Source organism: Pteropus alecto, unplaced genomic scaffold (assembly GCF_000325575.1).
Source record: "Pteropus alecto unplaced genomic scaffold, ASM32557v1 scaffold156, whole genome shotgun sequence".
Lineage (NCBI taxonomy): Eukaryota > Metazoa > Chordata > Mammalia > Chiroptera > Pteropodidae > Pteropus > Pteropus alecto.
This window is the reverse complement of record NW_006437746.1, coordinates 4,899,757-4,923,907: the sequence shown is the minus strand read 5'-3', so window position 1 is coordinate 4,923,907 and position 24,151 is coordinate 4,899,757. Positions and strand designations below refer to the sequence as shown.

The following is a 24,151-nucleotide window of genomic DNA, read 5'->3' as shown; positions in this document are numbered from 1 at the left end:
GTATGACACTGTAAGTGCCTAAATGTAAAATGTCAAAACATGCGTGACTTCAGTGCATTCATTCCAACTTTTTCCACAACAGACGTTTTCATTTGTATTCATTGAGGGGCAGCAGGTCAAAGATTTAGAAACCTAAAATGGAAACAAATGGAGTGGGGAGAGGGGAGTGACTAGAACTTCAAATTTCTATTTCTTTCCTAATGGTGGAGATAATCAGTACTTGAGAAGTGTTCCCTGTAAGTATTCCTCCATGACTCTACTTGAGGCCGAGTGTGTACAGCAAGCCACCTTTCTTCCAGAGATCGCAGACTATTTGAGTGAACCTCTGGACTAAGTATGTTATAAGCAATGTTATGAAATAGTCTTCAGTTTTTCATTAGTGGCTTTCTTTCCTTTTATTTTCAACCAGTTCTCCAATATTATCTCTGAGTTTTTGTCTCTTCACAATACCCTACCTCTGCAATTTCATCTTCTATTATAAGGTCTAGTTTTTATGTAGCATATTCTCATCAATGAAGATGGGTTTAGAAAGATTTGAGGTAGTTTCTCCAGCTGAGAATCTCGGATCTCCAAGAGTCCACAAATTCTTTAAAAAAAAAAAAAAATTCTTAAGGGGTTAGGATTCTACAAGAGGATTTAAAAATTTTTCACATTTGATTATATTAAGTTAAAAAAATACTTTGACTTTGAAATTATTTCAGGCTTACAAAATGGTTTAAAAAATAAGAGATTTTCTATGTATCCTTTACCCAAATTCCCCAAATGTGAACATTTTACCATTTATTATCTTTATATAAACATTTATATATGTAATATTTATTTATAAGTAAACATAAAAATGTAAATATATACATATATAAATGCATGTACATACATACATATTATTACTTTTTTTCTGAAATGTTTGAGAGAAAGTTGCAAACTTGATGTCAGTTTGCTCATATCCTCCAATATATATTTCCTAAAAGCAAGGACATTCTTTTATATAATCACTGTACAATTACCAATTTTAAGAAATCAACACTGATACAGTAGTATTTTCTAACCTGCAGACCTTAAAAAATTACTTTGACCAGTTTTAAATTTTACAATTTATTTCATTTGAAAACTATCATTACCTTTCAGTGGTAATTTTCCAAATAAATTAAATTTTAATAGATTAATTTTAGTTTTCTTAAGTCAGCGTTCTTAAATTCTGCTCTATTTTTAGATGTCTGTTACCTCTCACTCCCTTTAAAAAGAGGCCTGTACATCACTCAAGTGTGAGGAAACATTGGGTTTAAGAATTTGGGGAGTATCTGAGTTTTAGTAAATCTTTAAAGATTAGGTAGGAGTGAATCTTTGAAGTCTCTACTTATTAAAATCAAGATAAAGTAAAATGCTGTTTCCGATTTTGGGGTCAGGAAATTCAGTGAACTGAAGGCCTGGAATGAGACCTTCTAGGGTCTGCCTGTCTTTTAGCATTATGTCTAGGACAGGAATTCTTTCTCATCTTTGGTAAGTTCTCATCCAGATTTTTCTTATGAATGATGGCCAGGAAATCTTAAGTATTCTGTACAATGAAATAAGTAAGAATGACCAACAACTCAATAGATAATCAACCGGTAAAGGACCTGAAAAAGCACATCCCATCACAAAAGAAATACCAGGGACTTAGACACATGAAAAATTATTATGCTAGTATAACTATAGCTGAAGCTACATCTGTATATGTTGATATGTAATAATAGCCAAGGCTTTTAGTGGAGAAAAAACAAGGTACAGAAAGCTGGTTTCCATTTGCATATGTGTTTTCTCCTTAAAAAGATTTGTATATGCTCACATATGCACACAATTTTTGGAAGGATGCACAAAGCTTACAATAGTTGCCCTTGGGGAGAGAGATCTAAATTTAGTTGTATATCTCTTTGTGTTATAAATTTTCCCTCTGGGTGCATGTGTTACTTTTTCAAATAAATAAACTATTTAAAATGTTCTAACTTAAAATGAGCTAAAATCTGTCATTCTGTACCTCTAATGATCACAGGTCCAACTTCTGGGATTGTGCAAATTAAGAATATTTTATCTTCTGAGTTCTTTGATATTTTGAAACAAATCACTATGGTCCTGTGTAAATCTTTTTACCAGAGTAACTAAAAATACTTCCATTTAACAATTTTCTTGTGACATAGTATTCAGAATAGCTTCCCTTACTATCCAGCTTGTTTATAACAATTTATAAACATTCTTCATATGGCCAAATCTCTCTCATTATACCAGAACTCTCTTTGAAAACTTCTTGTATCCTAGCCTGAGAGATTAGGTGGTGGGTTGATTTTAATAATTATGTCATTCTTTGTTTTTTTGAGCTTGCTTGCTATGACTAAAACTCTTAAAAGTTTTTTTTTGCTACATGTGCTCTGTGACCTGATAATGATTTCCGTTTGTATTCATGTGGATTAATCAACATTCTTTAAATATAGTTCTTTAGCAAGCTGCAGATCTGCATACTGTATGTTTTTGATAGACATCTTACTGCAGTGGTCCTCTGATTTTTCTTCTGTAGTAACTTTTCAAAAGAAGAAATTGGTCATTCTAGTATGATCTCATACTAGAGAATTAAATGCCTGTTTTCACATACCTTTTTCTTTTTTATGGCAGGGATACTGGGGGCTCTATACTTCTAACTCTGGCTTCCATACCCTAGTTCCATTAAACTTCCCTCAAAAACCCTACTATTTGATTTTGACATTATGTTATTTACCAAAGCAAGTGATCTTTTGTTAAAAACATTTGTGGCTGATTCTTACTATTAAATATGACCTCATAATTTCATTAATTTCTTCGAAAAGATCTTGTCTTCTCATTGCTGCAGCAGTCTACTCTAATGGCCACTCCTAGATAATTGTCATCTTCTGGAAGTGTAACCCCAACTCTCAAATATTACTCTGACCATAATTTCTTATTTGTTCACCTTACCCTTCTACCTCTCTAGTTTCCACCAGATGTACTCTTTGAAGTTGCAGATATCTAGCCCCTACCTGTTTCTTCAGATTTCATTCCCTTCTCTATTGTCTATGGATCTCTAGGTCAGTCACTTCAGTATTTTTGAGAATGACTTCAATTTTCTCAATCCCTTCCCTTCTACCTTCTTGTCCTACCCAACTTGCTGGAGTAGCTCACCAGCTGTTTGCTCCAGTTGCTTCTAGATAGTTTAATGCCACCAGCAGAAATAGAATAAGTATGCTCACGAGTGCTATTATAAATTAGTAATGTCCAACTTTGAGCAGCGACATTGAAGATCATAGTCCACTTCTGTCTCTCTTTCTCACACTGGAATTTTCTTCAGGTCATTTACCCTGTCTCTTCTCCCAACTTTAAACTAATGATATCAGAGACAAATAGAGGCCAAAAAGGATATGCTTGCTTTATTTTGATTTCATCCTTTTTCTGTCATCTAAACACCTTGTTTGTTTACCTGCTCTGTTTATGATGAGAAAGGGAAGCAAGATGCAGAATGGCTTGTATGCTGTGATCACTGTACTTAAAAACAAAGATCTCTGTTTAACCCCTCCCCCCTCACGTACACAGAAGAAGCTTTAGGAGGCTCTGTAGACTGAGGTGTTGACAACAGTGGTTTCTTGATGGTTTCGATTATAACTTTTCATTTGCTTGTTTGTAATTTGATTTTTCTCTATTAACATGAAATGCTTTTATGAGAACAATTTGATATTTTCTTTCAAATTTTCTGTGTGCTTTTTATTATAAACATTTTATTATCACGTTATGGAGTATGTCTTGCTTGCCATCTCTGTCGAGCAGTTTTCTCATTTCTGAAATGAACCTTTATTCCACCTCCAACCCCCAACCCCACATTTATAATGTTTCTTTAGTCCTTTGACCATGTGATGATTTTAATCAGTTTGTGAGGATTTTCTTTTCATTTGCTTGTCCAAAGTAGAACTGCTGAGGCTTAGGAAAGTATTCCGTCACCTGAGTTTTTCTAGCATTTCACATGTATGGATACCATGCAGACAAGCACAAAAGCTCTCAAATGTCCACTGAAAGAGGAGTATCTATATGAATGACACTCAAAGGTTGGACATCTCCAGGTACCTTTTCTGTTTTTGATTAAATTTCACATAGCACTAATTTAAATCAAATCCAATATGCCATAGGTTGTAAGACATAATTATTTTATGAATCACTAAGAAGAAAAATCCTTGCCAATTAAAAACTGTGATGTTATTGATAGTATGATGTATCCTGCAGTGCTGTTGCATGTGAAGAAAATGTGCATCATAGAATCGATGAAATGCAATTATTTTGAGATCACATCTGTGAAGTTTTGAGTGGTTTTGGAATAGAAAAAGTGACCTTGACACCACTTCAGGTTTCATCCATGTACTGCCAGCTATTTTTCCCCTTCATTACTTGGTTTATGTGGCTACTACCATGGACATTGGTGAATGGACTGAATTATGGTATAGTCAGGCCTACAGTTTGGGAGAAGAGTTTTTATACATTTCTTTTAAGGGGCATTTATTTAAAAAAATTTTTTTTAATTTTTATTTAATTTATTTTTTATTTATTTTTATATATTTTTAAGGAGTATTTAAAACATTATAGTACTCCAGTCTTGCCACATAGCCTACAGAGTGACCTGCTTAAAATATAAATTGGGATGTCATAGCCTATAGCCTTTTTTGTAGCTTCCCTTTTCCCCAGTATGCCTAGGTACACTGGTTCACCTTTGGCTTTGGATGTCTTAGTCATTGTGGTTACCTTTAAGTTAGAACATAACTGAGAACTCAAATGTGCTATGAAGTGGAACAGAGTGTATACCTTGCATTCAGCAAAGGAACTGGGTGGAATGTATACCAGAAAAGATTAAGAAATACTAATCTGTAAGATAAAATGTTTCTCTTCAGGAGAAATCTGGCCTCTGCACCCTGCTTCACCTCATTTGGGTAATATTGAACTGTTTATAGTTTACTTGCATATATAGTTCTGTGCTTTAATCTCTGTGCCTTTGCTGAGATCTCCCTACAAATATATTCTTCAAAGACTAATCTTTTCTTGTAGGAAGGAATTCTTTGCATCTCTATCCTTCCACTAAACTGAGTTACTCTTTGCTGTTACATTGCACATTTTATCTTTGTATTCACTCCATTATGTTGGAATTACTTTTGTAACAAAATTATATTTTGTATTTGTAGGAAACTATAAGATTCTTAAGGGCAGAGGACTCAGCTTTATTCACCTTTTATCTCTAGCACCTAGCACACTACATGGCACTATCTTCAATAAATATTTGCTGTACTAAATGTAACTGAGGCAGTGAAGGACTGGAGAGGCTGTGTAGAATATACTTGTAGGTTGTAGGTATCCTAAGTTTAAATAAAAAACAATTTTCATTTCAATTGGTTTTAAGTATTTATGGTTTCTTTTTCTTTTGCATGCTTTCTTGGTTGGATGGCAATAGAGAAGAAGAAAATGAGGTAAGTATAATTTAGTTATTCATTGATTATGGGATTGAAAACATTTAAAACTTAGATTTTTTGAATGTGAAATGAAATAATAGTTTTTACTTTTGGTTTTCGATGTACAGTAACTCATTACAGTGAGGAATGTTACATACATCAAGAGAATGATTTTTAAACTTTGACGCTTCCAGAGCTTTAGGCAAGGTAAAGGAAGCTGGCAGCTCTGGAGACATGACATGTTTTTACATATGGCGCATACATGTAAAATTTTATTTGAAAAGTAGATTCTGTTTCTTAAAAGTATTTGAATACCACTACTCTATGATAATGCATGTGAAAATACTTTCCCACTTGAATGGTTACTGTATAATTTTCAAAACTGATTTCAGGTTTTAACCATGTTGGGAGAAATTTATTCTCTTAAATAGCCAGAGTTGGTTAAAGAACATCAATTAGAAAAATGTTGCAAGTGGCAAGTGTACCGTTTTTAATTTAGTCTTGAGTTTGTTTCTGTAGATTTTTCTAATGTTCTCGTCTACGCCCTAGGTTATGCATTTAACTTCTAAAGCCTACCATTTCTTTTGGTGGTTTGGGAGGTAATGGAGGGAGAAGTCTCCTTAGATTATACATTATAGTTGCAGCCCATATAGTAGGATTAGATTATAAATCAGCATGGTCTGAGTGTGTGAGACCCAGGCAGAGGCTGGTAATGTGCCAGGGCAGAGTAGTTTTCCAGAAGGCAGAAAGGCCTCGTTTGGTTACCTCATCTGTAAAATAAGTGAAATGGGGAGCTTGGGTTGTTGAAACTTGAGTGGACACTTAGGGGCTTACTATACTATACTATTCTCTAAATTTTAGAGTATATTTGAAAATTTTCATAATGAAGAGTTTTAAAAAAATGCTTATGTAGCTTAGTAAATCATTAAAAAAGGACCTTTCATTTCCCTGACATTTCAAACCGTGATGCTAGCCATTTAAAAAAAAAAACTTTATTGTGGTAGTAACTGCTTGTTTTTGTTCATCCGTAGGCAAAGATTGAAAATGTGCAGAAGACCGGTTTCATCAAAGGACCAATGTTCAAAGGTGTTGCTTCTAGTCGGTTTTTGCCCAAAGGCACCAAGACAAAAGTTAATTTGGAAGAACAGGGACGACAGAAGGTGTCATTCAGCTTCAGCCTTACAAAAAAAACTTTGCAGAACAGGTTTCTGACTGCACTTGGCAATGACAAGCAAAATGATACTCCAAACTCCCCAGCTGTACCTCTTCAAGTAGACTTGACCCCTAAAATTAAAATGGACATTGGAGATACCTTATCTACTACAGAAGAATCTTCCCCACCAAAATCAAGGGTAGAATTAGGCAAAATTCATTTTAAGAAACATCTGCTTCATGTAACATCCAGGCCACCGCAGACTACTACCACAGCAGTGACATCTCCACCTCCTCCCACAGTACCATTACCAGCAGTCATAGCAGAATCAACAACTATAGACTCGCCACCCTCATCTCCACCGCCCCCACCTCCACCTCCCCAAGCCACAACACCTTCACCACCAGCACAAGTAACAGAGCCAGTGGCCTTGTCTCATACACCAGTAACAGTTCTGATGACAGCACCAGTAGATGTAGCAGTTAGAGCCCTGAAGGAACCACCAGTTACAATTGTACCAGAATCTTCAGAAGTGGACACTAAGCAGGACACTGTATCTAATAGTTCAGAAGAACATATAACTCAAAATTTGAATGAGCAAGTAGATATTCCCTCACACAAAGAGGATTCCCATATTGGGAAGGAAGAAGAAATGCCAGATAGTTCTAAGAGTAGTCTGAGCTCTAAAAAAACAAGTTCTAAGAAGAAATTCTCACAATCTGAAGGTACCTTTTTTGGTTCAGAATCTGATGAAGATTCTGTTCGGACTTCCTCAAGTCAGAGATCCCATGATTTAAAATTTTCAGCAAACATTGAAAAGGAAAGAGATTCAAAAAAGAGCTTAGCACCTTTAAAAAGTGAGGATTTAGGGAAATCTTCACGATCTAAAACAGAAAGAGATGATAAATATTTTAGCTACTCAAAACTTGAAAGAGATACTCGGTATATATCCTCTCGTAGATCAGAGAGAGAGCGAAGGCGAAGCAGATCTCGTTCTAGATCTGACAGAGGCTCTAGGACTAGCTTATCCTATTCCCGGTCAGAACGATCCCATTATTATGACTCTGATCGTCGCTACCATAGGAGTTCTCCTTATCGAGAGAGGGCACGCTATTCTCGGCCATATACAGATAACAGGGCACGAGAGAGTTCTGACTCAGAAGATGAGTATAAGAAGACATACTCAAGGCGCACCTCATCTCATTCCTCCTCTTATAGAGACCTAAGGACATCGTCATCCCATTCTAAATCTGATAGGGACTGCAAAACTGAGTCCTCTTATTTAGAGATGGAGAAAAGAGGAAAGTATTCTTCAAAACTAGAAAGAGAATCCAAAAGGACTTCAGAAAATGAAGTAATGAAAAGATGTTGTTCTCCCCCTAATGAGCTGGGATTCCGACGGGGGTCATCATATTCCAAGCACGAAAACAGTGCTTCCCGTTATAAATCTACTCCTTCAAAATCTGTACCCAAGTCTGACAAATTTAAAAATTCTTTCTGTTGTACAGAATTAAATGAAGAAATCAAACAGTCTCATTCTTTTAGTTTACAGACTCCTTGTTCAAGAGGTAGTGAAGTAAGAACGATTAGTAAAATTTCTGAAAGGGAAAAGACTGTGTCTCCATCTCCATCAAATCAAGTAAACGATTCACCAACATTTAAAAAGCTAGAGGAATCGCCTATTTTTAAGTCTGAATATATTGGACATGAGAGCCATGATAGTATTAAAGAACTAGACTCTTTATCTAAAGTGAAGAGTGATCAATTAAGAAGTTATTGCCCCATAGAATTAAATATAAATGGATCTCCTGGGGCAGAACCTGATATGGTAACATTTTGCACTTCTAAAACTGACACTGCTTTGATGTCTTCTGATGATAGTGTGACTGGATCGGAGGTATCCCCTTTGGTCAAAGCATGTATGCTTTCATCAAATGGATTTCAGAATATTAACAGATGTAAAGAAAAAGACTTGGATGATACTTGCATGCAGTGTAGTAAATCAGAAAGCCCATTTAGAGAAACAGAACCTCTGGTGTCACCACACCAAGACAAACTCATGTCTTTGCCAGTTGTGAATGTAGATTATTCCAAAACAGTAGTCAAAGAACCAGTTGATATGAGAGTGTCTTGCTGTAAAACCAAAGATTCAGATGTATACTGTACTTCAGATGACAACCCTTCTTTGTGTCACTCTGAAGCTGAAGATAATGAGCCTTCAGTTATGAAGATTTCTTCAAATAGCTTTATGAATGTGCATTTGAAATCAAAAAAAGTTATATGTGATAATAGAAATCTGACAGATCAGCACTCAAAATTTTCATGTGAAGATTATAAGCAGAGTGTTGGTAGCACTAGTTCAGCTTCTGTTAATCATTTTGATGATTTATATCAACCAGTAGGGAGTTCAGGCATTGCTTCATCTCTTCAGAGTCTTCCACCAGGAATAAAAATGGACAGTTTAGCTCTCTTGCATTGTGGAGAGAACACATCTCCAGTTTTGGATGTCGTGCTGAAGAAGAAAAGCACAGAGTTATTAAAGCATGCAGAAAAAGAAATGATAGCAGACGGAGGTAGTGGCCTTCCTGATTCAGGAAGAGGATTTGCTTCCTGGGAAAAGAGGCATAATAATGGGTTATCTGGGAAATGTGTTCATGAGCCTCAAGAAGAAGAGAATTCCATATTGCCTGATAAAAGAGGAAGACCAGAAATCTCTTTAGATGAAGAAGGAGGAAGAGGACATGAACATACTTCTGATGATTCAGAAGTCGTATTTTCTTCTTGCGATTTAAATTTAACCATGGAAGACAGTGACTGTGTGACATGTACCTTAAAATGTGATAGTAGTGGTCATGCCTCAGAGATCGTGTCTACTGTTCATGAAGATTATTCTGGTTCCTCAGAAAGTTCAAGTGATGAAAGTGATTCAGAAGATACAGATTCTGATGATAGCAGTATTCCAAGAAACCGTCTTCAGTCTGTTGTGGTTGTGCCAAAGAATTCTACTTTGCCCATGGAAGAAACAAGTCCATGTTCTTCTCGGAGCAGTCAAAGTTATAGACACTATTCTGACCACTGGGAAGATGAGAGATTGGAGCCAAGGAGACATTCATATGAGGAAAAATTTGAGAGTATAGCAAGTAAAGCCTGTCCTCAAACTGAGAAGTTCTTCCTTCATAAAGGAACAGAGAAGAATCCAGAAATTTCTTTTACACAGCCTAGCAGAAAACAAATAGATAACCACTTGCCTGAAATTGCTCATCCTCAGAGTGATGGAGTTGATAGTACAAGTCATACTGATGTGAAATCCGACCCTCTTGGTTATCCAAATTCTGAGGAAACAATGAAAGCCAAAATAGCTTCTAGGCAGCAAGAAGAGCTACCAGTTTATTCTGATGATTTTGAAGATGTCCCAAATAAGTGTCGGCAACAGATCACTTTCCCTAGTAGGCCAGATAGTAGACTGGGAAGAATGGAGTTGAATTTTCCTTCCTCTTGTGAGATCTCCCGAGTGGATGGCTTCAATTCATCGGAATAGCTGAGAAACATAGGGTGGGACTTCTCTCAACAAGAAAAGCCTACTACCACATATCAGCAGCCTGACAGCAGCTATGGAGCCTGTGGTGGACACAAGTATCAGCAAAGTATAGAACAGTATGGTGGGACCCGTAATTACTGGCAAGGCAATGGCTACTGGGATCCAAGGTCAGCAGGTAGACCTCCTGGAACTGGGGTTGTGTGTGAGCGAATTCAAGGACAGGTACCAGATTCCTTGACAGATGATCGTGAGGAAGAAGAGAGTTGGGAACAACGTGGAGGATCTCACTTTTCAAGCCAGTCCAGTATGTTATTTGTGAACCTTCGGAAGGACAAGGGGTCAGTGCAAGCCCCTGAAATAAGCAGCAATTCTATTAAGGACTCTTTAGCTATGAATGAAAAGAAAGATCTTTTAAAAAACTTAGAAAAAAATGATATGAAAGATAGAGGGCCTCCTAAAAAAAGGAGGCAGGAATTGGAGAGTGATTCTGAAAGTGATGGTGATCTTCAAGACAGAAAGAAAGTTAGGGTGGAGGTAGAGCAGAGTGAGACAGCAGTGCCCTCAGGCTCAGCACTGGTTGGGCCTTCCTGTGTCATGGAAGACTTCAGGGACCCACAGCGATGGAAGGAATGTGCCAAGCAAGGAAAGATGCCTTGTTACTTTGATCTGATTGAAGAAAATGTTTATTTAACAGAAAGGTAAGCCTAATAATTATAAATTTTAAAATTAGCTTTCAGCAATTGAATATATGAACTTAATTGTATGAAATACAGTTGTGTGACAAAATATAAATTAAAAAATTTTAAAGTTCATTTACCTATTTAGATTCGATGGCATGGAATTTCTCCCCCAATTTTATTTTTTCTAGGAAGGCGATGTCTAATTTTCTTTATTTTTTGGTATTATTACCTGTTTTGGTTCTAAAAGTATAACAGTCCAGCCCAGTTTTTCTTAAATTCTTTTTACATGTGAAACAATGACAGAAAATGAAACAAAACCCCAGCAAAATAGTCTGCTCTTAGAGAAGAAAAGCAGTAGTTATGTTGGATTTTTTCCCTTTTCAAAAATGTTCAGAATGAAGTATTTTTAGGTACTTTGTAAAGCTGAAACTAGAGTAGAACAAGGCTGAGGTTACTTCTCATCTTTTTCGCAACACAATTCTTAGTGTTTTCAGTCTCGCAAATTTCAGTGATTAGATATTTTCTTCCTTTTGAATGATTGACTGAACCGGAATCATTAAATGTAAAACCAATGAGAATTAGCACATATTTGGTCGTATATGTTGTATCATTGCCAGGAGATTTATTTAAACAGTTTTTATAAAATTTTACCCAATAGAAAGAAGAATAAATCCCATCGGGATATTAAACGAATGCAGTGTGAGTGTACACCTCTTTCTAAAGATGAAAGAGCTCAAGGTGAAATCGCATGTGGAGAAGATTGTCTTAATCGTCTCCTCATGATTGAATGGTAAGTGAGAATGCTCTGCTTTTGTTCAACCATTCTACTTAATGTCTTGAAATAGTAAAAAGAATTATTAATGGAGAGTAAAATTTAACCTTTTTCCTTCTACCTGTTGTTAAGTATTTATAAGCAATACAATCTCTGATGTATAATAGTATTTATAAGGAGACAAATTTCCCTATGCGTTAGATTTTTAATGTATTCATTGTAAATAGTACACATTGTAAATGCTCTAAAGTAGCTTTGAAATGCTAACATGGTATTATTAATTTTTTTCTAATCACTTTTTATTTCTTGTAATGTTCATGTCTTGAGAGGTAAGTGTTGGTACTTTTTAGCTTGTATTATGAAATAAAACCTTAACATTTCAAAAATGCACAAAATAAAATGTCTTCCTCGCCCAAACCTCAATCTCTCTATTTGTAGTCTTTCCAAATAGTTGTATTTTTTTTTTAAGAGCCAAAGGAAAGTTTATAAGAGAAGGGGTAACACTCCATAGATAGCGTGGTCTCCTCTGAGAGGCAGAGAGTGAGAGAGCCTGAGAGAGACTCAGAGGAACAGAGAAGAAGACAGTGAGAGGGACCCCTAACTTTCGGGAATTCAGTTTATACATCTTTCTTAGTTTCTATGAATTACAGTTTAAAGACTTTGTTTACCCATTTTCCTTTGATGGTATGGATATTCAATGTGAAAGGACAAGCGGGTGTAGCAAGAAAGGAATGGATATGTAGCAATTTTTTAAATAGTTTTTATGCCTATGCCAACATAGGTAAATATTTTCTCTCTTTATGTATAGAAATGAAATTTTTATGATATGTACTTTTTAAAACTTTGTTCCCCCTCATTCTTCTCCTGACACCTTAATTAAATATGTTTTGGAAACCTATTCAGAGCTATATATATAGGCCTACCTAAATTTTTCCCTTGGCTTCAATACATATTCTATTCATAGTTAATCCCTGAGAATTAATCTTCTGTTGATAGACATTTGCTTCTATAGTTTTCTTATAAACAATAAACATCTTTACATTAAAAAATGGGTGATAAATTGTTTTTACCAATCTAATTTAAAAATCCTATCTTTATTTGTAACATGGAAAGAATATTAAGGTTATTTATAGTGTAGGTACCTTATTTTTTAGAATTACTGAAGGTGTTTTCTTTCAAAGCTCAGTTTTTGGTTTTGCTCATGTTATTGTGTTATAAAAATGAAACATATACTTCAAAAAATAATAGAAAGCATTTTTGGTATTCCTTTACCTAAACTAAAAGTAGAGATGACACTACACATGTAAGAAGAGGAGGCATAAGAGTTAACGTTGTTCTCTTAATTTAACATTGTTTCCCTAGTCTCTGCAGTCTTTTGACTTTTCTTGCCAACCTTGCTAAATACTTATGAGATACACAGTTTCTTTGTGTTATTCCCACACTGAAACTTTTAGTAGTTCTCAGGATTAAGTTAAAATTTAGTCTGACATTTAGAGCCATTCATAGTATGTCAACAACCTGCCTTTCCATCTCCCAGCAACCTACCTTTCTTACCAGTTATCCTTATTTTTATTCCCATTTCCTCAAGTAGGCCTCGTTTCCTGTTTCCATACACGGGTAGGCACTGCTATTGTATCTCTTTTTTTCATTATCTCTCCATATCCCATGTGTCAATGGGATATGGTTCGGCAGTAAGTAATAATGTGTTGGAAATGATTAGAAATGATTGAGTATTTAAAACCTTTGTTTCTGCCAGTTTTAGAGTATGAAGAATTTAGTGAATGTTTCTGATTTCATTATTTTCTTTTTCTCTAATAGCCATGGGAGAGGAGGCTTGCTACTTTATATTGTGTTTACTCTGAACAAGAATGACGACTTTGGTTTCTCTTAAATGTAGTTAGCTACATTCAGAAGTTCAAATTAATGACTATTGGAATGGAATATAAGAGAAGGAGCACTGATAGAGAATAAGTTAGCTCTGAAGAGTTGTCAAGAGTACTGCAAGCTTATATGCAGCCTGGAAATGTATTCTAAACACCCAGGGAGCAAGTGATGACTAGATGACAAGACTGTATGGTAGGCATCATCTGTTTAAGTAACAGTGCAGGTACTTGGTTATCAGGAATCCCTTCGTGATGGAAAGAATTACTGAGGAAGGCCCACTTGGAGGTTTATCACACACATGCTGATTATGCCATAAAGATATGTATATACTATGTGGTTACAAAACACATATGAGCAAACGTGTTTGGTTCCTTTAGTACTTTGAAGAATTCACTTTCTCCATTTCTCATTTCAGTTCTTCTCGATGTCCAAATGGGGATTATTGTTCCAATAGACGGTTTCAGAGAAAACAGCATGCGGATGTGGAAGTCATACTCACAGAAAAGAAAGGCTGGGGCTTGAGAGCTGCCAAAGACCTTCCTTCGTAAATTATGTTTTAATAACCTTTCACTTCATTTTTGTGTTGTTGAAATTGGTTAGATACTTTGTAGGAAAATAATTTGTCTATTATGTTGAAGTTTAATAATGATTATAGAATGACCACTTACTACCTAGTTTGTTAAAAAAAAAAAAATTCCACTTTTAGGGAGAAAAAACCGTGTGTGTAGCATTTTGTCACTTGTAACAATTGAACTAGTTAGGTCCTTATTTGTCTAATAGCTTTTTTTTTTTTTTTTTTTTGATTCCAAGCAAGTACTGAGTGTTTGCTGTAGACCCTCCAAATCACTATGGAACTATAAAAAGGAGTGGGATGGAATCTATTAGTTTATATAAAATTGAGTTAGGATGAGGATATTGAGGTAGAGAATTAAAGCATACTCGATAGACACTCAGTAAACATTTTTTGAATGAATAAATGTTGCCCTCCGTGTAACTCACGTAACTTCTTTATATGCAATGCAATAAAAAGTTCACTTTATTTTATACCATAGTCAGTATTTCTTTTAAACACGTTTTCTTATATATTACGTATTAAAATATTCTTATGAAAGTTGAGTGCCTTTTTCTTTTAAAGTTAAATATATACAGGTTACATGTGTTTTATTATTGTTTTTTATATATTTTCCATCTGCCCATCTTTTTATCCATCTTTTTGATAAATTTAAAAAAGAGTTGCAGACCTCACGTTTAACCCTTAAACCTTCCACAGCTATAGCCATCAAGCTTTGCAGTGATAGTGACAGTTTCTACCCTTTTCCACCCTTCTGCCTGCCACAGTGGAGAACTGTTGCCTTTAACAGACTTTAAAGAGTTCAGTAAAAGAGACCTCATTAAGCCGGGAGCAATTTCAGACTAGACAAAAATTAAGAATCATAAGTAACAGTGCCTCTGACTTCAGGAGCTTTAAACACTTCATGCCAGTTTGGTGGGATTTTTATTTTTGTTTTTTTTTGTTTGTTTTTAATTAAGACATTTAACTTTTCTAAAAATCTCAATTTGTCTCGCCAGTTTTAAGGACTGCATGGCATGCTTTTACATTGGCCTCATTTAGATTTTTTGTAGGTTAAGCAACTGAAGGGTCTGGTTAATCCTCCTGTGTTTCTTAAGTTACTGAGGACTTTGAGGCTCTTCTCTCAGCTGTTTCATTAAGCCCAAACTGTTAGATCTGTGGGTGTTGATTGGCTTATCCTTCATACTTGCAGATGGTGTGAAGTCTCTACTCTGAGTGACCTAGTGGTTGGTCAGGTTCTGGTATTTAAGAACTTTATCTAAATGTAGAGGTGATTTGAGAGCAGCGTCATCAGAATCGAATATTTTAGTGTAATAGAAAAAAGTGTCTTTATAATATAAAGCAGTCATTCAGGTGAAGTTTGAACCCCAGGCTGTATGTTGAGCTTTGTGACCTCATGCTGATCACCTAGCTTTTCTAACTTCTATCTTGTCTGTCAAATGGACATAATACCTATATGTCCCAGGGCTTCAATGAGCTTTAAATAAACAAGTTCAGGGAGGATAATTTAGTTTTTTTTAGGGGAGAAAATGGACATATTTTTCCTTCTGAGGTTCTAGATCCTGCATAAGGTGTGTTTTGTAGTCATTATCACATTTAATTTACGTGGCAGCCAGCAATGTATCATTTTTCTTTATCTCAAGGGCGAGCACTAATTCTAGACATGGAGAGTCCAACATTATAGGAGCTCAAATTTTGTGATCATTCTAGTACATTTCTTACAAAATGATAAACTTTTGAATTTAGAAAGGAAAATTTAAGTATTGTTTATAAAGATAATAATTTGACTTTTCAGGATTATCTATGAGTAATAGATTTTGATTATTGAGACCTAAAAGCATTTGCGATGGACTGCTACACAAGTGCATGTATATATCCATTATAAATTTCTCTAATCCTGTTTTTGAGTTTTGCTTCTTTACATAGTTCTTTTCTCATTTGTTTTTAACTAAGAGGGTTTAATTTTTTTCAGTCAACTAGTTAACTCCTTATATAACAAGTGTATTGATTATATTAATATGTTGTAAACAAATACGAATGATTTGCCTTTTCACATTTTAAAAATCTCTAGTTAGAGTTAGGGTATATTTATTTTGAAGAAGTAAGATAAGACTTCTGGGCAGGGCATTCATTTCAGATCAGAACTGGGGACCAAAACATGAGAAGCATTTGTCTATATGAAGTTAATACATGAAGTCATTGATGAGAATGAGCTTTTAATATCTTCAATAGAGAAAAAATAGGAACAAACCAAGGAAAGAACAATCAAGAATAGAAGGTAACTGAAGCCAAGGAGAGCATTTCGTAATAATTATTGAACTCACAGAGAATACAGCCAGAGAAACAGCATAACTGATCTTTAACATCATTAGAGACCTTTTGAGAGTAAAGGCAATAGAAGAGCTGCTATATTTAAGTTTCCTTCTTCTTTACTAGAACATGAAGCCTCTAATTTTTCATTGCCTCCCAATTTCTTCAGAGCTGTTCTTCAGCTTTGAATCACTTTTTTCATGATAATGGAAACCAGACTTGCAAGTTTCTTTTAATATGAGTTAGAGCAAGGATATGCATCTCGGTACTTTGTATACATTACAAAAGCTGCTTAGAGTCAACATCCTTTGAAAAGTATTAGGAAGGAGAAAATTAACCTTGATTGGATGCTAGATACTTTACATTTAATTATGTCCTGTGTAATATTGGGTTTATCCACTTTGCAGTATTTCTTTAAATTCATTATTGTTGCTTGGATATATGTGTTTTCCATATAGGAAAGTGCTCCTAGGCAGGAAGTGCTATTTTTTTCTTTTTGTTTTGTCAGGAATACCTTTGTCCTGGAATATTGTGGTGAGGTACTTGATCATAAAGAGTTTAAAGCCCGGGTAAAGGAGTATGCACGAAACAAAAACATCCACTACTATTTCATGGCCCTGAAGAATGATGAGGTGAGCAGCTTGCATATGTTTGCTTTAAAAAACAGATCTGGAAGTTGTTGAGTTTGAAAAGGTTATTGATATGGACTGATTTCTAAAATAAGTGACAAAAACGAGAGGCAGAACAGTGTGTATAGTTTGCTTCTATTCATTTACAAAAAGGTTGGAAGAGGTAGGTACTTAACATCTATGTAAATGTCAGTATACATGCTTCATGTTACAACTCTTAAAAAATTATTGATGACCCCCAAAGTGCTTCTGTTTATGTGGATTATATTTGTCATCATTTATTATATTAAAAATTAAAGCTGAGAAATTGAAAAATATTTAATAAATCATTTAAAATAATAATAAGCCCATTATATATTGACACATATAGCATGCTTTTATGAAAATTTTTTCAAAAAACATTTTTTTAAATGAAGAATGCCATTGTTTTACATTTATACAAATCTCTTTACTATCTGGCTTAATAGAATTTAGCTAGATTCTCTAATCTGTCTCTATGTTCAGTCTGGAAATCTAAATTCTAGGGGTGACCCCAGGACCTGCTGAATCTAACTCTGTGGGTAGGCCCAGCAGAAGTTGTAATAAGCTCTCCAGAAGATTCACATATACACTGAAATTTGGGATTTACTGCTGTGGTATAGCAGGTACTTTAAAATGAAGTTATATATACACACATGAAGTGAGATTGGAATATAGTAGGATGTAAGAAATAGCTAGAAGTAAATGAGAGAGATGGTGATAGATACGGAGATAATTTTGCCTGTAGGTAAAGTGTTTATAGTTAGCAGATCTTCCAGAGGAAGGTCCTTACACTTCGATGTGTAAAGTATGAGAGAGTTCCCTAAAGGAAAGGGTGTAGGGTATGGGATTTTAAATTTACTTAATGCCTTTCCTTTGCAAAATGCAAGCATATTTTAAGGTCTTATTTTTAACTCTTAAATTACCCTTTTCCCTAGATAATAGATGCCACTCAGAAAGGAAATTGCTCTCGTTTCATGAATCACAGCTGTGAACCAAACTGTGAGACTCAAAAAGTAAGTTGAAGTAGATTTAGAGTTTGGGATATTTGTTCAAGATTGCTGTTCTGCGTATTTTAGATCCTCTATCAAAGGTATATTTTTTATATACCTTTTAAAAATTTTTAATCTTTTTTAAATCATTTTTTATACTCTGTTAAAATTTTTATTTTGAAATAAGTTTAGATTTATAAAATAGTGTGGAAATAGTCAAGTTCCTGTATACCATCCTTCACCTAGCTTCTCCATATATTTACATTGTATATAATCATAATACAATCACTCAATCTAGGAAGTACTGTTAACTATTAGCAAATCTAAAGACCTTACTCATATTTTGCCATCTGTCATTTTTCTGGTCTAGGATCCAAATAGGAAACTCCCATTGCATTTAATTGTCACCTCTCTTTGCCACGAATTTTAGATATTATTTCAAAGGTGCCAAAATACAAAACTAAATTTTAATTTTGATTAAGTCCAGTTGTGTACTATTCAGATTTTTATCAGCTCTTATCCAGGTGCCATATTTGATTGTTTAATAACATAATAAGGGGCCGAATGTCCACAGATGAGAGGTGTTATATGTGGTGTGCATGTGGGTACACTGCACCTCCTCAATAAAGCCAGGCTTTTGGTCTTGCTTTTTTTTTTTTTTTTTTTTAACAAGTCCTTGTGCCTGGCATAGTGAACACTTGTTACATCACATTTGATAAATGGATTTATCATTTTGAGCACCCTGTCATTTGTAAAACATAAGTTTTCCTGAATACTTACCTCAGTGTGTATTTCCTAAGAATAGAAATGCTCCCTTTCATAACCATAGTATAACATACATACATATATATATATATATATATACACATTATTAGGTTAAGGAAGCTCTGGACCCACTCCCTAAAAAATATATATCAACAATTACCTCTTATACTGAAATAGTGCTTTTGACTCCTGGATACTTATGGCCCATTGATCTGTGTGCTAATAGATATAGCTCTTTCTAAGAGCCAATCCATATAGTGAATAGGAGGAACCAATCTGGAATCATTTAACCTAAGTTCTGGTTCTAGTTTTGCCTGCAGCTGGAGCCACATGTCTAGCTTTGAGACTCCAACTGGAATGTGTCCTTTCATTGTTTTAAGTCTGCTTTTTTTCATCAAGAACATGTTAAAATGGTCTGGTCAGGAGTTCTGCAGTCAACTTACATCTTACATATTCTGGAACTACAAGGTCTAACCCCTGTGTATTTACCTCCATTTTAATTTTTGAGTTTTATGCATCTCTTCTGATGTTTCCCTTCCCTTTCACTACACTTAACCATGTGACCACTGCTTCATGAAATTAAACTTTTGGCATCATTTCCCCCTGGTTCTATACCCTATCTCCTCTTGGAACATAGTTACTTTTAATATAAGTTTGTCTGTGATACTCAGGGGCACCCAATTTGCCTATTTTTAGTACGAGTGAATCTTTACTGTGTGGAAATGTGTGTATTAAGATTAGTTAAAGTAGCAGTTTTATTAGAGACAAATTATAGATGATATTCAATCTAATAGTTCATTAAATAAGAGTAACACTTAAATATGTTAGTTTATTTAAAGAAAAAAGTTCCCTATTTACCTATTTGGAAAACACTTTATTGTCTTAAAGGAGCATATGCATAATTAAGGTTGAGAATGATGATCTTAAAAGAAAAACCACATAGATTAATCAGTTACTAATTTCTTTTCTTTTAAAAACACCATCTCAGTGGACTGTGAATGGACAGCTGAGGGTTGGGTTTTTTACCACCAAGCTGGTTCCTTCAGGCTCAGAGTTAACATTTGACTATCAGTTCCAAAGATACGGGTAAGTATTGTTTCTACTATGTTTTGCTGCTTCTGATGGGGAAATAGACTCTACACATATAGAGATAAAAAGCTTTGATGTGAATTACTATGAAGTTATATACTACCAGCTCCTATGTATAATGTGCTATTTCAATTTTGTGTGTTTTTTCCTACTGTATGACACTTTTGGCCATTAAAGGATATTGTACATGAACGACATAATTTTCCTCTGAACTTCATGCCGTCTTATTTATATAATTGTTTCTAATGTAATTTTTTACACTTTATTATAGAAATGTCAGCAGTATGTGTGAGTAAAGAGAGTAGTACAATACATCTCTGTATTCATTCATCTGTCAGTTATCAACTCATGATTAATCTTGTCTCATCTATACCATATTGTACTCTGAAAAAAATTTGTTACCTAGTTTTATCTACCAAAATCAATAACTGACGCAATAACAGTGAGTACCCCTAGCACCTATATTGTGGTTTTATAAAACCCCTCTAAAAAGAACAGGATTCCTTGGAGCAATGTCTTATTTCAGGTTCAAGACAGGAATTGAATAAGATGATCCTGGATTATCTCGTCATACAAGAAAGCCAGTTATAAAAAGAATAGGAGGGTCATGTCAAAGGGACTCAGGAGCTACCTTGAATAGGCTCACTTACCAGAAGTGGGAGAGTTCCTAGTAACACTTAAGGCATCGGTAAGGATGATAACTGCAGTGATTTGAGACATAGTATGTAAAATCTATGAGTTTTAATGGTACTTTAAAAATAAAACCGCATTCATCATAATTGATGAGAACCAATTCATGATTTTGAAAACTAATTTAAAATTTAAAAAGGGGGAAAAAAGTCAAGCATTTATCTTGCCTTTTCCAAGTGAATTCTACTTCAGATTTAACCAAATAGTTGATGAGGGGAAGTTTTAATAGAGGTTGTTTCAGCTAATAAATGAAGTAGTACCAGTATTACTGTTTTGCAACACCTCATGAACTGATGGATCTAGGCAATGGTCAAGTATTCGGAGGATGAGTGCAGACTAGGTTTTGTGTAGGGCTCCATATTTTTTCTCTTGTGTTCTCACTGTCCTCCTTGAAGGAAGGGAGACTGGAAATCAAGTGCTATTTGCGATTCCCTGCTCTATTTATTGACTAATTTATTTTTGTGCCTCTGATTGCTACTGTCGTATACTAAATATCAGTTTGCTTTGGGAATAGTCTTTCATGTTTACCACAGGTAGCTCTCTCTGGTCACACAGTAAGTAAATGGCAGAGGTAGTTTGTACCCAGGCCTATAGACTTGGGCCTGTGTTCTTTCCACAACTTTTCCTTAACTCCGTGGTTATGTTTATTACTATATTTATTATTAGTGTCTCATCCTTATATGATGATAACTTTTAATAATCGTGTGTTTCCTTTTAAGTATCCTATACTAATAATGAATTTTACCTCTGCGTATATCCGTTTATAATAATATTTTGTTCTATATGCCAGTTAAATATTTACATATAAGTAATCGATGTAATTAAGCAATTAAACTATTTAAGTAATTTAGTTCTTAGCCCAAATATGTATATGATCTCTTATTTTCATATATTAGTAGGTAGTCTTATACAATGGAGAAATTACTCATTAACTTCTTGGCTACTTTTGTCTACTAGTAAAAGAAAATTGGGAAAAGAATGAATATTTTTTCGGAGCAATTTTCATGCGTTTGCATTAGATATTATCAGGTTTGTTGGAGTCTCAAATTAATTGTTTTTATTTAGGCTAGACTAACTCATCTCTTGTAATTATTATATTGTCGACATTTTTTTACAGTTTACTTTCACATAACCGACATCTTTCCTATGCTTCTTGAACAGAAAAGAAGCTCAGAAATGTTTCTGTGGGTCAGCCAATTGCCGTGGTTACCTGGGAGGAGAGAATAGAGTCAGCATCAGAGCAGCAGGAGGGAAAATGAAGAAGGAACGATCTCGTAAGAAGGATTCAGTAAGTGTTCCATTCTCCTTTCAACTTTCACCATATACATTTTACAAAGGGAGGTAGCTTTTCCAGTTGAAGTTTGAAAAGTCAAAATTTCAACCAGAGAAATTCAGGATCAGATGAAATAATCATAGAAAAGAGGGATGGATGGTTGCTATTTTTATTTCACGTTCATAGACAAATAACTATTAGAATTGGGTACTGAGAACTATTGAAGTCTTCTTGAAAACACATGGGCTAATAGTTTTTCAGAGCCTGTAAAACTCCTAATCCTAAGTACAAATAAAATGTTTATTTGTTAGCTCACTTAAGTCTGATCTATATTTCTAATCTTTTAATATTGGGTTTGTCTTTTGTTTGGAACTCTAAAGTCTGCAAGTGTTCTTAAAATCTACGAAAACCCTCCTTGGAAAATAAAGTGTTTTGAGAGGTAACAGACAACCCAAGAGTGAGAAAGGAACAGTTGCAGATGGTCTTTTTATTATATATATTAAAAGAGTAGTTAATAGCCTTTTTTCTACCCCAGCTCACCCAGGTTACTACTGGAGCAGGAGGTATCTTTCTACTAAAGGGACTCTTAACTGGGACTAGGACTTTGTGTTGTTTTTAAAAATTCCCCCTCCCTTTTTCTGAGGATCCCTTTTTCAGAGCATTGTTTCTCAGCCTCATAACCACCTGGCAGAGTCCATAATGAAAATGTACATTTCTGGGCCTGTTCCAAGACCTGTGAATTAGTTGAGGGCTAGAAGAAGGAGCTAGGGGGATATAGGTGTTAGTCAGTATATCCCTCTGTGATTCTTTTGCAGTTAGCTCATTACCGGGACCATTACTGTTAAGAATTATAAATGGCATCAATCTTACTGTTTAGATGAGGAGCTAGAAAACATAATAGGGGAAGGAGATAAAAGTATAATGGTTACAAGGTGGTCAGTAAGCCCAAATTAATTAGAGAGAATTAATTATGGAGAATGTGAATTCTCTAAGAAGACATAGCAAAAAGTATTGGAAAGGGCCATTTAAAAATCCAAAAAAGGACCCCGTAAAGGGCCATTTAAAAAATGCAGAAAGGAGAGTTTATAACAAATACCCATATTTCTACTGCCCAAGATGAACAGATGCTCTTTAGAGTATTGTGTTAGTGTATCTGTGTGCCAAGCACTAAGCACTTGACACATTAACTCATTTAATTCTCAAACCCTTAAATAAGGTACAAGGATTTTCCCTGTTTTACAGATGAGAACACAAAGGCACAGAGAGCTTACAGGTCGTGCATAAGTGATGGAAATGAACTAGTCTAGCTCTTATCTTTACTTTTAACCATTGTTTTGCACTGCAGTCAAACAGAGAGGGAGAGCAGTCCCATCCCCTCCCAACTCTGAGAAAAAGATGGTCGTAACAGCCAATGTTTCTGCTTTTTAAAATATATTGAGTTGTTTTGTGTAGAGTTTTAGGAGTGTTTTAGAAACGATATAATACATATGAATATATCTACAATTTGTTTTTTATTCTTATTTTAAAATTCGATCCATGTCGATACATACATATATTTTTTAACTGCTGTAAAGTCTTTCATCATATAACAGTTTATCTACTTATGTTCCTACTAATGGACACTTGTGTTTTTGGCTTTCTGGTCTTAATGTCAACAGTTAATATCTTTGCACAGTCTCTTCCACACGTTTCTAAGGTGTATACCTGAAAGTGGAGTCACTGGGTCATAGCCTATTATTAGCCTTCTTGACTTCATTATTACAGGAAGTTTTTCTTTAAACTTCATTAAGATTGCTTTTATTTTTAATTCTTACTTCATATAATTGATAGTTTACCGGAATAGCCAGAAAATAGCTATTAAACATATTGACCTAATATGTTTAATCTCCATAAAAACTTACCTTTGGCTATTTCTTGTTTTCAAAACTTAAAGAATAAACACATTTTTAAAAAAACTACATTATTGGTAGGAGTGTCCTTGTTGTATGATGGTTTCTTAGGCAGTATTATACCTCTATCATACCAATACCCAATGTCTTTCTACTTTCCTGTTAAGATTAAAGAACAAACTCAAAGAACCAAGGTGTAGGTGTTCTTGTTTTTTGTTTGCTTGTTTTTTATTCTAGTATTCATTTATTCAGTATCAATATCGTCCTTTGTATTGTAGAGTGAATTAGTTGTAACATGAATCTGGTCATTTAGTGGGCTGAAGTCATGCTCTAGATGAGAAGTTATTTTGGAATAGGAATGTTTTGGATGAAACTTTGCCCAGATGGAGGAATGATCCAGAATGAAGAGGGTAACTCTAGTTTTACTTGTCTCCTG

At 34.7% G+C, this 24,151-nt stretch overlaps 1 protein-coding gene across 1 annotated transcript in view; it reads left to right on the top strand.

The window, feature by feature from the left end:
* The first annotated feature begins 5,392 nt into the window (after positions 1-5,392).
* The window catches only part of SETD2 (SET domain containing 2), a 77,755-nt gene continuing 58,996 nt past the window's right edge, over positions 5,393-24,151 (top strand). The window contains 8 exon segments of the mRNA XM_025048923.1: positions 5,393-5,480; positions 6,494-10,851; positions 11,492-11,623; positions 13,905-14,033; positions 16,879-17,002; positions 17,956-18,033; positions 19,763-19,860; positions 21,715-21,841. Coding sequence (XP_024904691.1) covers positions 5,439-5,480; positions 6,494-10,851; positions 11,492-11,623; positions 13,905-14,033; positions 16,879-17,002; positions 17,956-18,033; positions 19,763-19,860; positions 21,715-21,841 — 5,088 coding nt within the window. The 5' untranslated portion in view covers positions 5,393-5,438.